Source organism: Tursiops truncatus, chromosome 4 (genome assembly GCF_011762595.2).
Source record: "Tursiops truncatus isolate mTurTru1 chromosome 4, mTurTru1.mat.Y, whole genome shotgun sequence".
Taxonomy (NCBI): domain Eukaryota; kingdom Metazoa; phylum Chordata; class Mammalia; order Artiodactyla; family Delphinidae; genus Tursiops; species Tursiops truncatus.
This window is the reverse complement of record NC_047037.1, coordinates 32965953-32981181: the sequence shown is the minus strand read 5'-3', so window position 1 is coordinate 32981181 and position 15229 is coordinate 32965953. Positions and strand designations below refer to the sequence as shown.

General features: G+C 41.8%; 1 protein-coding gene and 1 pseudogene across 1 annotated transcript in view; one reads left to right on the top strand and one right to left on the bottom strand.

Moving 5' to 3' along the window:
- Positions 1-501: 501 nt before the first annotated feature.
- Positions 502-15229, top strand: part of LOC101334603 (inhibitor of carbonic anhydrase-like) — a 36512-nt gene continuing 21784 nt past the window's right edge. Inside the window, exons 1-4 of the mRNA XM_033855197.2 lie at positions 502-639; positions 10174-10346; positions 13588-13696; positions 14513-14674. Coding sequence (XP_033711088.1) covers positions 597-639; positions 10174-10346; positions 13588-13696; positions 14513-14674 — 487 coding nt within the window. The 5' untranslated portion in view covers positions 502-596. The remainder of the gene's footprint in view (positions 640-10173; positions 10347-13587; positions 13697-14512; positions 14675-15229) is intronic.
- LOC101319938 (small ribosomal subunit protein eS21 pseudogene) lies at positions 6811-7062 on the bottom strand (annotated as a pseudogene).

The window sequence follows — 15229 nt, the reverse complement described above, 5'->3', positions numbered from 1 at the left end:
TTGGGGGTGGGGGAGGGACCCGGACTGGGCAACCGAGACGCTTTTGTTTTTTTTTTTTTTTTTTAACCGAGACGCTTTTGGAGGAAGAGTCTGAGGATACCTGAAAATTGCGTTCAAAACGTTGTGTATGCGTGTGCACATGCTCTCCTGGGGGAAGGGTCCACAGTGTTCACCTAGTGGACCGCCCCTCAGTCCCGAAGAGTCTGTGTTGGAGACATCGAAGAGTTGCTTGTCTAGATGAAGGTCCAGGGGTCAAGGAACCCGCATTCTAGTAACTAACCTGGGGCCCGGGCGGTCACTCTCATCTTGGGCCTCGGCTTCTCTGTCCAGTGGGCTCCGGGGTTGCTGTGGTTCGTACCTCCGGGGTGCGGACTACTAGCCCGCGAGCAGAGATCCAGCCTCTCAGTTCCGGGCGCTGGGCAGAGGTGCAGCCGCAGCGAGCCCCTGCGAGCTGTCTGGGAGAGGGGTGGGGGTGTGGCGAGGGCGATGGGCCGGAAGGGCGAACCCTTCGGAGGAGGCGGATCCGCTCCCTCGCGGGCAGGTAAAGTTGGCCGAGGCCCCGAGAGCCGGGTAGGAGTCGCGCCCCGCCGAGGAGAATGAGGCTCGCGGTCTGCTCCGTGCTGTGCGCGGGGGCCCTGGGTGAGTGCGCACTGGGAGCCGGGTGGGGGCCGGCCGTTTAGGATGGGACCGGGTGCCAGCCGAGGGTCAGCCACGGCGGGACACTGCACTGTCTCGTCTAGGAGGCTTCGAAGCAACCCAGCGCCTGGCTGGCTCCAAAGTGCCTTCCACCGCCGGTGGTTCATCAGTGCACCTGACCAACTTTCGCCCTTGCAGAAACCCTGCAGACTAGGGCAGGAGTTCGCAAACTCTGACCAGCTGACCAAATCCCGCCAGCTGCCTGATATACAGCCGAACGAGCTAAGAATGGGTTTTACATTTTTACATGTGTGAAAGAAAATAAAAAGAAAAATAGCTTGACACATAAGAATTATGTGAAATTCAAATGTCAGCGTCCATAAATAAAACTTCATTGCAACACGATCATGCTCATTCAGGTATTTGTCCATGGCTGCTTTCAGGCTTTAAGGGCAGAGTAGAGAGTTGCCACAAAGACTGTATGGCCCACAAAACTAGTAATTGCCTAGCTAGCCCAGTACAGAAAAAGTTCATGACCCCTGGCCTGGAGGCTGTTCGTCCAGTTTACAGTGAAGGAAACAGGGTCAGAGGAGAGAAGGGATTTTTTCCGAGGGCTCAAGGACTATTATTAAGAGGGGGAGGGGCACATCAGGTAAGCTTGTCATGTCAGGTATCTAACCAGAAGGATCTTTCCTGCTCTGAACTGTACAATGCCTCCCATCCCGACTACACACTAGGCAGGTGGAGGAATATAGGGGAGAAACAATCACCCTAGAATGGAATCCACCTGCCGCTCGGTGCCATGTGACTGGGTGGTCCCTTGCCCTCCTCTCTGAGCTGATTTCCTCCTCAGTTCAGTAGAAATTACTTTTTCACAGCAAACACACAGTTGCTGTGAAAGTGACATGAAGTCATGTACCTAAGGGCAGAGCTGTAGGCACAGGTGAATTATCACTGGAAAAAAAATCCTGCACGTAAATGTAGGGGACCCCGTCCCGTGTTGGGGGGCTGTCAGGGCTCTTGGCTGGGTAACTGTAAGGAAGGTAATGGTGCAAAGTCACTAACCTCATGCAGGTGGAGACCCCTGCCTGGCGGGACAACTGGGTTCTGTCCAGCCCTGATTCTGTCAGGTCTCAGGCTGTCTTAAATCATTTCTGGGGTAGGGTATCTATCATGGGGGGAGGCATAACCTGGGCTGAGCAGAAGAAGGCAGGAAAGGCAAGGAGTGCTTTCAGGGATGGGGGTGGCCCTCCTTGGCCCAGTGCTGCCACCTAGGGCCACACGGGGAGCTCTGATGGGGCTGGGGAAGGCTGGCAATGTTGCTACAGCTGTGGTCCAACTATGGCTGCAGAAAATCCAGAGTGCAGCCCCCTGGCCTCTCCCGTATTCTTCCTGAACAGGGCTTCTGTTGTTTGTTCTTCCCCCATCCCCTCTCTTGGCAGTGTCAGGCACTGACCAAAAGTTCACTTTCCCAGTCGGCTCTGTGTTTACTAAACAGAGGCAAGAGCTGCCTCTCCCTGGCCCTCCGCCCACTCCATCCCAACATTCCTTCTCTCTTGGCCACTGGACAAGGCTGGAATCGAGGACGTGCTTTCTTCAAAGCTCAGTGTTCTCTTCCTATAAAAACCCTTCTGGTGGCAGATGACAGGAATGTAACCAAACTAGCTTAAACTAAAAGTGTCAGAGGAGTGGGAGTGGTGATCAGTAGGCCTTGCAAGAGCCAAGAACCAGGGGCTCAGTACAGCCTGTACCTCCACCTTGGCTGCCACCTCCTTTCTCTACCTTTTGCTCTTCCGGGGAAGAGATTTCTCCACGCAGTGAGCATGTGGCCACCAGCAGCTTTTCCCTTCTAGAGCAGATTGAAATATTCACAGTGGGCTCTGATTGCCCCTTCTTGAAATTGTCACATAGTTGGATGGAGTGTTGTTGATGGCTGGCCTAGTTTAGGTTACTTGACTCCATTGACACTTAGCTTGCTTGCACACACTCTTTCTTTTTAAAATCATTTTTATTGAAGCATAACTTACTTTTAATAAAATGGTCTCCTACAAGTATACATACAGTTCAATGAATTTCAAGAAATATGCCTACCCCCATAACTACCACCACAATCAAAATATAGAACATTTCCATCACTCCCAAACTGTCCCCTACCCCTTCCCTGTCATTCGCATTTTTTCCCACTTTAGGTAAGTTTTTCCTTTTCTAGGATTTCATGTAAATGGAATCATGCACTACATAGTCTTTTGTAACTGGCTTGTTTCATTCAGCACAATTGTTTAGAGATTTATCCACATTGTTGTATGTATCAAAGTTCATTCCTTTTTATCGCTGAGTAGTATTCCATGGTATGACTTTATCACAGTTTGTTTTCCATTCATTTGTTAGTGGATGTTTAGGTTGTCTCCAGTTTGGGATATTATGACTAAAGCTGCTATGAATGTTAGTGTACAAGTCTTTGGGTGGACATATATTTTCATTTGTTTTGGGTAAATATCTAGGAGTAGCATTGCTGGGTCATAATGGTAACTTGTTAAGAAAATGTCAAACTTTTTTGAGTAGTTGTACCATTTTCCATTCCCACCTACAATATGATAATTTCAGTTGCTCCACATCCCGCTAACACTTGGTGTTGTCAATATTTTCACATTTAGCCATTCTGATAGGTGTGTGTACTACCTCACAATGGTTTTAAATTGCATTTCCCTGATGAGTAATAATGTTGTAGCTTAGCTTTCCATTTTCTTTTTTTTTAATTAATTAATTTTTTTTGAATTTTTGAATTCTATTTTTGTAAACAGCAGGTTCTTATTAGTTATCCATTTTATACATATTAGTGTATATATGTCAATCCCAATCTCCCAATTCATCACACCACCAATAAAATAATTAATTTTATTTATTTATTTTTGGCTGTGCTGGGTCTTTGTTGCGGCACATGGGCTTTCTCTAGTTATGGTGAGCGGGGGCTACTCTTTGTTGCCATGCGCGAGCTTCTCATTTCAGTGGCTTCTCGTGTTTCAGAGCACAGGCTCTAGTCTCGCTGGCTCAGTAGTTGTGGCGCATGGGCTTAGTTTCTCCACGGCATCTGGGATCTTCCTGGACCAGGGCTCAAACCCGTGTCCCCTGCATTGGCAGGCGGATTCACTGTGCCACCAGGGAAGCCCTCCATTTTCTAAATGATACCTTCTGAAGAGCAGATGTTTTACATTTTGATCAGGTTCCCTTACCTAATTTTTATTTTTTGTTATTATGTTTTGTGTCCTCTCTAAAAATATTGATATAATTGGCTACCCCCAAAGTTGCAATAGTTTCCTCTTTGTTTTATTTTAGAAGTTTTATAGCTTCAGCTTTTATGTTTTGGTCTATGATACATTTTTAGTTAATTTTTGTGTATGGTATAAAGTAAGAGTTGGGATTCACTTTTCTCATATGGATATCCAGTTATTCCAGGACTTGTTTTCGAAAAGAATATCCTTTCTTCACTGAATTACCTCGGCAGCTTTGTTGAAAATCTACTGACCCTATATATATGGGTCAATTTCTAGACTCTCTGTTCTGTTACATTAAGCTTTATATCTCTCCTTGTGGCAATATCACACTGTCTTGGTTACCGTAGCTTTATAATAAGTCTTGAAATCAGGTAGTATAAATCCTCCAACTCTATTGTACTACTTCAATGTTGGTTTGGCCATTTAGATCTTTTGCATATCCAAACACAATTTTGAATCAGGTTATCAAATTCTATAAAAAACAATTAGGCTTAGATTATTATTGAGATAGCATTTAATTTATAGATTATTTTGAGGCTTGGCATCTTAACAATATTGAGTTTCCTAATCCATGAACATTCTATATCTATTTATTTAGGTCTTCTTTCATTTATCTTGGAAATTTTTTGTAGTTTTCATGTACAGTTCTTGTTCATAATTTGTTAAATGTATCCCTAATATTTCATATATATATCTATTTTAGATTTTTTTTCTTATTTTCTTTCATTTTTCTTGGCTGTATCAGGTCTTAGTTGTGGAACGCTGGATCTTCGTTGAGGCATATGGGATCTTTCGTTGCGGCACGGGCTCTTTGTTGTGGTGCGCAGGTTTCTCTCTACTTGTGGCATGCAGGTTTTTCTCTCTTTCGTTGTGGTGCGCAGGCTCCAGGGCGCATGGGCTCTGTAGTTGGCGGCAGGTGGGCTCTCTTGTTGAGGCATGTGAGCTCAGTAGTTGTGGCACAAGGGCTTAGTTGCCCCGCGGCATGTGGGATCTTAGTTCCTCCACCAGGAATGGAACCTGTGTCCCCTGCATTGGAAGGTGGGTTTTTTTTTTTACCACTGGACCACCAGGGAAGTTCTGATATTTCATATCTTTGAAAGCCATTGTAAGTATTATTATTTATTTATTTATTTATTTATTTTTTTGCGGTACGCGGGCCTCTCTCTGTTGTGGCCTCTCCCGTTGCGGAGCACAGGCTCCGGACGCACAGGCTCAGCGGCCATGGCTCACGGGCCCAGCCGCTCCGCTGCACGTGGGATCTTCCCGGACCTGGGCACGAACCTGCGTCCCCTGCATCGGCAGGCGGACTCTCAACCACGGCGCCACCAGGGAAGCCCGTAAGTAGTATTTTTAAAGTTTCATTTTACAGTTTTTTCTTTTTAGCTTTGTAGAGATTCAACTGATTTTAGCGCTTTGACCTCAGATACTAAGACCTTTCTAAATCATTTATTCCTTAAAATTTTCTGTGTAGAGAAACATGTTATCTGTGAATATAGACAATTTTCTATCTTCTTTTCCAACCTGTATGCCTTTTGTTTCTCTTTTGAGCTTTGTTAAAATGGTTAAGACCTCTAATACAGTGTTAAACAGAAGTGAAGAGAATGTCAATCTTTGCCTTGTTTCTGACCTGAAGGGGAAAGCATTCAGTCTTTCACCATTAGGTATAATATTAACTGTGGGGTTTTTTGTAGATGTTCTTTATCAGGTTGAGGACATTCCTTTCTATTCTTACTTTGCTTGGAATTTTGAATTGGCAAGTGCCTTTTCTGTTCTATAGAGATAATCGTATGAATTTTTCTGTTTTATTCTGTAATATGGTGAGCTATACTGATTAGTTTTTGCACATTAATTCAACTTCACATTCCTGGACAAGGGATAAACCTGTGTGTGTGTGTGTGTGTGTGTGTGTGTGTGTGTGTGTGTGTGTGTGTGTTCATGTACTTAAGAATTTTTTTTTGGCTGCGTTTGATTTGTTAATATTTTGTAAATGATTTTTGTGTCTATGTTCATGGGGGATATTTGGTTGTAGTTTTCTTTACTTATAATGTCTTTGTTTGGATTTGGTATCAGGTTAATGCTGGCCTTAGAAAATGAGTTAGGAGTATTACTTTCTCCTTTACTTTATAAGATAGTTTTTGCCACATTGGTGTTATTTCTGTTAAGTGTTTGATAGATTTCATGAGTGTAACCACTTGGGTCTGGAACTTCCTTTAACATTCATTATAGTGCAAGTTTGCTGTACCCAAATTCTCCCAACATTTGTTTGTCTGGAAAAGTTTATTTTTGCCTTCAGTTCTGAAAGTTATTTTCATTGGTTTTAGATTTCTAGGTTAGCAAGTTATTTTTCTTTTAGCACTTTAAGGATATTCCATTGTCTATGACTTGTGTGGTTTCTGACAAAAAGTCTGAGATATTTATTGTCTTTGCTCCTCTGTACCTAATTTTGTCTCTTTTCTCTGGTTGCTTTAGAACTGGGAGTTTGTAGTTTTCATAATATTAGGAAAAATTCTGGCCAAATCTTTCTTCACATATTTTTTCTTGCCCCTTCCCCCCTTTATTATCCTGGACTCCAGTTACACATATGTTAGATCACTTGATACTGTATGACAAGTCACTGAGGCTCTGCTCATTTGTTTTTCTATCTTTCTTTCTCTCTGCTTCATTTTAGATAGTTTGTAGTAATGTCTTCTAGATCATCTTTTTTCTTCTGCATATCTAATCAGCTGTTAATCTCATCCACTGGAATTTTTATTTCAGATATTCTATTTTTCATTTCTAGGAATTCTTTTTGGCTCCTTACATCTTATATTTGTATCCTCATTATGCTCATGTTTTTCTTTTCTTGGGGGTAGGGTTCACTATTTACTTATGGCAAATATTCCACATCCATGATCCTCTCCAGTCAGAAGTTCTTTGAGAGGATGCCATGGGCCTTGGCCAGTCGGAGAATGGCATCATCTGACTCTCCCATCCTGTGAATGGCCCCACAGATAGCCTAGGTTTTGAACTGGGTGTTGAACCTGCCTGTTACTTTGTTAACCTCAGCCAAGTTCACCTGGACTGACGCGTGGTCTTTGGCGCCGATGATGCAGTTGCTGGCAGAGTATTTCTGCGGCAAATACAGGTCCACGAACTCTCTGGCATCATTTTGCATGTTGAGGGCATGTCTGGTGGCACCACAACAAGCATGGGAGCAGAAAGGAAGCGCCGCATCCCCCAGCAGCGCTGATGTTCCTGTTTTTCTTTAGCGCTCCGAGCATACTTATAACATTTAAAATAGCTGTTTTAAAGCTATTTTCTGTTAATTTCCTCATCTCTTTCATTTCTGTCTGATTGTATTGACTGATTTTCCTCCTGGTTATGGATTACATTTTCCTGCACCTTCACTTGTGTATTAATTTTATTGGTTGCTGGATACTGTGAATTTTACCTTGCTGAGTACTGTATTTTGGTTTTTGCTTTTTTTTTTTTAATTTAAGGAGTGTCAACCTTTTTTTCTGACAGGCACTCATAATGTCTTCAGATCAGCTTAACCTTCTCAAGACTATTTTTCAAGATGTTTAGGCAGTGTCTAGAATACCCTTCTTTCTAGATCTAGTTTAGCTTACTTATGGAATCTTTCATAAATGCACTATTTATTCAATAAGATTTTCTCCACTCTGAATGGTGGGAACCCAAATGATTCCTAACCCCATTTGAGTTCTGAGAAATGTTTGGTTTAGGCTCCCTATTAAATTTTCTTTCCCTAGCAGTTGTCCTTGCCTGGCCTCCACAATGCTCAAATTGATATTTAGCCAGAATCTCCAAGGTGTGACAATTCTGGATCTCAATCTCTCTTCTCTTTCTCCTCTCTTTTTGCATTCCCTGCTCTTTGGTACCCTGTGCTGCACATTCTAATTGCCTCCACCTTACCAAACTATGGTCTCTGTCTCCTCAACTTGGGGTGACCATCGGGCTGTTTCTTTTCTCTTCTCTGCCCTGCTATCTGGACATTTTGTCCAGGAAGAAAGCTAGTGTGATTACAGGGCTTACTTTATTTGTTTCCCTTCTCTCGGGGATCACAGTCTTGCACTTCCTGTTGTCCAATGTGTTAAAACATTTTTTTCGTATGTTTTTCCCCAGGTTTTTTTTTTTTTCTCACCTGTTTAAAGTGCTAGGGCAAGTCCCATATCAGTTATTTCTCATAGGTGGAAATAGAAGCCCATCCTGGTTTGATTTTTTGTTTGTTTGTTTTATGTTTTATTTGTTTTGCATTTGTTTAGTTCCCTGCTTTAGTACCATGTTTTTGTCCAGACTTTAGCGTTTCCCCTAATGATGTGAATATCATTCACCCTATTTTATACTCACACTGAATGAACTAGTGATTACCACTGGGGAGAGGGAGGGGATGAGGGGCAATATATAGGTAGGAGAGGGAATAAAAGGTTATTATAGGATTATATGAAATTATCTGTGTGAAACTTTTGGAAATTGTAGAGCACGGTAGAATTTAAAGAATCTTTCATTCAATAATAAATAAATAAATAATTTAAAAACATCAGAAATTCAAAAGCTACAGTTTTAATCATTTGACCATAAGCACAGGTGACTGAAAATAGACTTTCAAAAAGGCTTTCTCAGTAAGTGCAAACCTTTGAAAAAAAAAAAACTGCAATTGTATACAGTGGCTCTTTGTGTAACTTAACCTGCTTACAAAGCTATTTTCATTTATAGAGTTGTATTGTCTCTACAGTTATCAGTCATTTCTAAGAGCAGAAACGTTTTAAGAATCTGTATTGGCAAGCAGAGTAAACATGCTTTGAAAGGCTCAAAGTGCAATATGAGCTATTACTCCACACACTTCTATTCTGCGCAAGGGCATCTGTCCTGACAGCTCCATTCTCTCACTGGCTCTTCTACCCTGGCGGCTACTATCGAAGACCTGTTCAAAACAGAGCTGAAGCACTCCATTTGTCACTCCCTGTCTTTGGTATGGGATTCTCTCTAAGGAAATTTGACATCTCCAGTCCCATTTATTTTGATATTTCCTACTTGCAGACAGTTAAAACACAATACAGGCTTTGGAGTCAAACAGACCTGGGTGTTTCAAGTATTAGCTTCATCTCAAGTTATTTGATGTCTCTGACAGTTTTTTTTGTTTGCTTGTTTAAATTCATCTACAAAATGGGAACACCAGTATTTAACCAGCAGGACAATTGTGGGCACTCGAGGAGGGTCATGTGCCTGGCCTGACACACAGGGCCTTCTCAAAAATTCATAGCTGTGACTGCTGTTACTTGCATCTGCTAGATTTCATCTAAGATGACATTTTGCTCAAATACCACAGTTCTGTAAACAGCATTTTGCCTTTGCATTATTGTTAACACTAATTACTACAGCCTAAAGTGCCAGTGAAATGAACAGACACTGATTTTAATGCCCCAGCAGTTACTACCATGTAAGGTTAGAGTATCTAATGCCAAGACAAAGATTAAATCATTAGGCCCAAATCTTCCTTCCCATAATGCTATTTTCTTTTTTGGTGTGAAATTCACTAAAATGAAATTAGTCATTTAAAAGTGTACAATTCAGTGGTATTTAGTATGTTCACAGGGTTATGCAACTACCACCTCTATCTAGTTCCACCATAGTTCCAACACCCCAAGAGAGCATCCTGTACCCATCCTCCTCTTCCCCAGCCCCTGGCCACCACCAATTTGCTTTCTGCCTCTGTAGATTTACTTATTCTAGATATTTCATATAAATGGAGTCATATAATGTGTGGCCTCTTGTGTCTGGCTTCTTTCATTTAACGTATTATTTTTGAGCTTTATCAGTGCTGTAGCATGTAGCAGTACTTTACTCTTTTTACGGTAGATTATATTCCATTTTGTGGATGTACTATATTTTGCTTATCAATTCATTCATTGCTGTGCATTTGGGTTGTTTCCACCTTTTTTGACCATTGTGAAAAGTGCTGCTCTGAATATTTGTATATATGTATTTGAGTATCTGTTTTCAATTCTTTTGGGTATATACTTATGAGTGGAATTTCTGGGTCATATGATAATTCTGTATTTAACTTTGGGGGGATGCTTTGGCTTTTTTCTCCAAGGGAAAAGGCACAACCAGAGAAATGGGACCTGAGAATTTATGTGGGCCAGGCAGCCAGTCCAATGTGTGTCTACCCCTCTCAGCCAACCCTTGACCTTGTCTTTACCTTCTTCTTACAGCAGAGAAAGGTGAGTGCTGTGGGTCACTTACACCCCTGGCCTGTCTCCCGTAGGGCTGTGTCTGGATGTCCCTGAAAAAACTGTGAGATGGTGCACTATCTCAAGTCATGAGGCCAATAAATGCTACAGCTTCCGTGACAACATGAATAATGTCCTTTCAGTGGAGGGTCCTCATGTCACCTGTGTGGAGAGAACCTCTTACCTTGAGTGCATCAAGGCCATTGTGGTAAGTCACTGCTGCCTAAGAAGAGTGGAAGAAAATCCATACTTTCTCCTTCTTTTTTTGTACTTGTTATAGTTTATTGCTTCAGAACAACTTTCTCTCTAGCAAGGAACTAGACCATGCTTTAGAGGAGAAAGAAATAAGCTAAAGACTTCAAAGTACAGAGACTATGTGTAGATGAAAATATAGGTGCTCAACATTCATTAATAGTGAAAACAACAATAATAATAATTAAACAACTGATAGAGAAGGATTCAGTGAAAATGGCCACGGTAAAGCAAAGCCAGAATTGCACTGAAAGAGAAATCTATAAAGACTCAGAAATAAACAAGAAGCTGTAGTATCACTATTATTACTTAAAATTGTTTTTGGAATTTCCTAGTAATGCAATGATATAAAATACATATGAGATAGAAACAAACAAAATATCAATATTTTCAGATGCTTGCATGCCTAGAAAGTACAATGGAATCAAGAGAAATGTTACCATAATTATTAATGAAAAAATTAGTTTGGTAAAAGATAAATATATCACAATTAATGTCATTTTCATATATCAACAGTCACTAGTTGGGGAAAAATAACCTCAAATTGTGATCTCATTTACATTTAAAATGATATACAGAAAAATGTTGCAGGGAAAAAATCATATGAGAGATCCGCAAGATTATTATAAATGTAATACAAAAGTCTGAGACAAATGAACAGTACTTATTAATAAATTAAAACATATGCCATATTCCCAGACAGGAAGACTAAACTTCATATATGTGCACATTTTCCCAAAGTTAATTCATAAATTTAATATAATTGTTATCAAAATTATATTATAAAATTTAAAAAGTCAGTAAAATAAGTTTACAATTCTTAAGAAGAAATATGGGTGAGAATATAAAATAGTATTATGAAAAATAAAATGAGCTGGGGAGTAGCTGAGGCCTGCCTGAAACTATAACATATTTAATAACAGCATTACAAAGAACAGGGTCCTCGGACAGATGTAGAAGATCTGGAAGAGAACAAAATTCAGACGTATTCCGAGCTTTCTATACATACATCCATCTGTCTAATTATCTACATGATATGATGTAGATGCAAACTATGATGAATGTCCAACACTAAGGCAGTCTGGTCCTAGGCTTAATGGTTACATACACATAGATTTAGATATTGTATGATAAGGCATACTTTCCAAACAAATGTCTGAGAAAGGATTCTTTAGTTGGACAACTGGATAGCCATTTAGAAATAAAATCAAGTGAGATTTTTAATCCATTTACCAAAATAAACTCCCAGCTTGACTCAATTTGACTAATGTAGATAGATATAAAAAGATAAATCACAGAAGTAGACAAATTTGGAAATGTAAAAATTTTAAGTCTCTGACAAAGGAAAAAAATTAAAGCCCTAAGCATACAGAAAAATATATTCACATCAGCTATAACGAAACAGTGTAGTGTAAAAGCTATGTAAAGATGTCATTTAAATTTATAAGAAATGCTTAAGAATAACAAGCTATAAACAAACTACTCACAGAAATGACAACTAATAGACGATACAAGTAAGGAAAGGAAAATGTTCATCCTTTATAATAATCAAAGGATGCAAATAAAACCACCTTAAGGTAGCAGTTTATATCTCGTAATGTGATAACATTTCTTAAATGATAGTATTTCTTGCCGGTAGTTTTGCGTGAAATTGGTATGTATTGCTATGGGCATTAGAAATTATAAATTTCTACATCATTTCTGGAGAAAAATTTGGAAATATTCAGTAAGGGTCATAAAGATGTACACAAACTTTATTTATTTTCTCTAATTCATTCATATTTATATATGACCTTATGCAATTGTGGGACCTGGTTAAGAGATATCTGTAAGACTATTGTCTTTGCATCTGATACTGGAACTTGAGGAGGAGGTGGGCAGGAGGGGGAAGATGTGTGAAAAGGAGGAAAGACTGAGAACCATCTAGAACCTCAGTCATGAGCTGGAGCCCATGGGGATGGACTGAAACCTGTTCTTGTTGCTTCTGACCTTGATGGTGTTCACAAGGCCTTCTTGTCTTTTACCTTTATACTAAATCCCTCCTTTTCTTAAATTGGTTTCTGATACATGCAACCAACAGAATACTAACTTGATATATGTATATACATATGTATACATATACTTATATATGAATACACATTGTAAAATATATGTAAGAAAAAATGAGATGGAGTAAAGGGAGGCAAGTATACAGAAATGTAGTATTAAATTTATAAAAAGCCAAATTACTTTAAATGTCAATTAAGAAATGAATAAAAAGCACTATTTACAATAGCCAAGATACAAAAGCAACCTCAGTGTCCATCAGTAGATGAATGGATAAAGAAGATGTGGTGTATATATACAATGGAATATTACCCATAAAAAAGAATGAAATCTTGCCATTTGTGACAACATGGGTGGACCCAGAAGGTATTATACTAAGTGAAATAAGTCAGACAGAGAAAGGACAAATGCTGTATGATTTTACTTATATGTGGACTCTAAAAGACAAAACAAATGAACAAATATAACAAAACAGAAACAGAGTCATAGATACAGAGAACGGGTGGTTGCCGGAGGGGAGATGGGTAGGAGGAGGAAAGATATAGGTGGGGGAGATTGAGAGGTACAGACTTCCAGTTGAAAAAAAAAGATTTCCATGAGGAAATGAGGGGTAGGGAATAATCCAACCTCATTTTTGAGAAGAGGCTGTGAAGTTACTGCTTCTCTCAGGGAGGAAGGAATTCTTGGCTGAGAGATCCTTGAAGAGGGAATCCAGACTCAAGAGTGCAAACCATGACTTCTTATGGATGGAAATATTCTACAACTCATTCACTCAATTCAACATTTATTGGACACCTACTGGCAGTCGGTGCTGGGATTTGGCAGGATAAAACAACACAGTAACATCCCCACCCTGGAGGAGGCTGCATTTCAAAGGGGAGGACAAACAATAAATAAACGTTTGTCAGATGGTTGATAAGGGCTCAGGAGAGAAACAGAGGGCTTCCAGCATTTATGAGGTGGTAGTTTTAAGAGCACAGTCGGAGGAAAGCTCACTGCGAAGGCTTTTGAGCCAACACTAGGGAGGCGGAGGAGGTCTGAGCCATACCAAGTATCCATGGCGATACTTGTCAAGTGTCCCTGGCAGAGGGTTAGGTGAGTCTTCCTCAGAGGTGAGGGGCTTCATTCATGTCTGGCCTTTTCTCTTTCAGGCAAACAAAGCAGATGCTGTGACCATTGATGGAGGTTTGGTGTTTGAGGCAGGCCTGGCCCCCTACAACCTGAAGCCCGTCGTGGCAGAATTCTACGGGTCAAAAGATGGTGCGTCTTCCACGGGGACCCAGGTCTCTGTTCTGACACAGCAGCCACAGCAGAAGGCAGGGACTCTGTTGGCATTACACTTGCAGGGAACAAAGCTGCTGGAGTTCTCTAGACTGTGAGAGGCTGTTACCTCCGCTAACTCATGGGGGCTGGGATCTTGGCTCTTTCTGGGAAGCTGTGAACTCTGAGCATCCTGATGGGAATGCTGCTTGTGCTGCTGAGTGAGAGCGGGCATGTTGTCCAGAGTCCACTGCCCGCCCGGTGGGGTCGCCCATCTCTGGAGACACACAGACCTGGACAGCCTCTCCGTGTGCCAAGTCCTCTGCAGTTGCTAGAGAACACAGTTTGAAGAATGGGGTTTGGGGAGGCGAAGAATGGGGTGCCTGCCATACTTGTCCATGAGTGTCACCAGTGTGTGTGTGAGCACGGTCTGTCTCAATTTGAGTCCAGCTTGCAGGGCCCTGGCGAAACCCTGGAGACGCCCTCCATACCTTCCCCCCACACCTTCATCTTCGTGCCCAGGCTGCAGACAGAGAAGGGAGAAGAGCCCGTGGGGAGAAACAGTAAATCTCAATGACTGGGAGCTGCAGGCCCTGTAATAGCTGGTGCAGAAAAAGAACTCAAGTGTATTGCCTTGAAGAGGGGCAGTTTCCTTTCTTCTGTCAATCAAGGGCCTTTCCCTTTCCTTTTCTGCCTGCTTACCAGGAGATGTTGCAGGTCCTAGGATCCCCCCAAGTTCCTTTGCACACACTCTGTAAGATGAGTGGCAATGATGTGGCATCTTCCTTTGGCCCTTCTTTCTCTGCTCCTTTTCAGATCCACAGACTCACCATTATGTTGTAGCCGTGGTGAAGAAGGGCAGCGATTTCCAGCTGAACCAGCTCCAAGGCAAGAAGTCCTGCCACACAGGCCTGGGATGGTCTCCTGGGTGGAACATCCCCATCGGGATACTTCTTCCCTCTGACTTGGTTGAAAAAGGTAAGCTGGCTGGGACGGGGTGCCCTGAGGCAGGGTTCCTACTCCCAGCACCCACGTGGATTCTATTGGGGCCTTACGAACACTAACAGGCGTACAGGTTTCATAAACTCCAAGATGGGGACAACCTGCTTTAAACGTGTGCTGTCTGGGTTTGCTGCACCAGTGAGCCTTGGGAACTGGCAGCTGAGTCTTTCCTTCTCTCAGCAAAGGAACCCCGGTCTCTGAGCTCCTGGCAGCCCCACATTCACGGTAATCCCAGCAGTTTGGCTTGATAAGGGCCATCGTGGAGGCTGATGAGAAAGGGGAACTGCCTTCCAGCTGCCCAGGAAGGCTCACTGGGGATGATCGCCATACCGCCAGCAGTCAGGCCTCAGTGCTGTGGGTGAGGGCTTGGGATGAAGGCGAGAGGGGATGAGTGGACCAGAGCTATGATTTTTTGTGTACTCCAGTCTCTTGTTCAGTTCCGATGAGTCATGGTGAGCCTAGGGTGCCTTTTCAGCCCCTGAAAGATGACAGCCAAATTTTCTGTGCTCTGCAAAATTGTGTCTTTTTGAG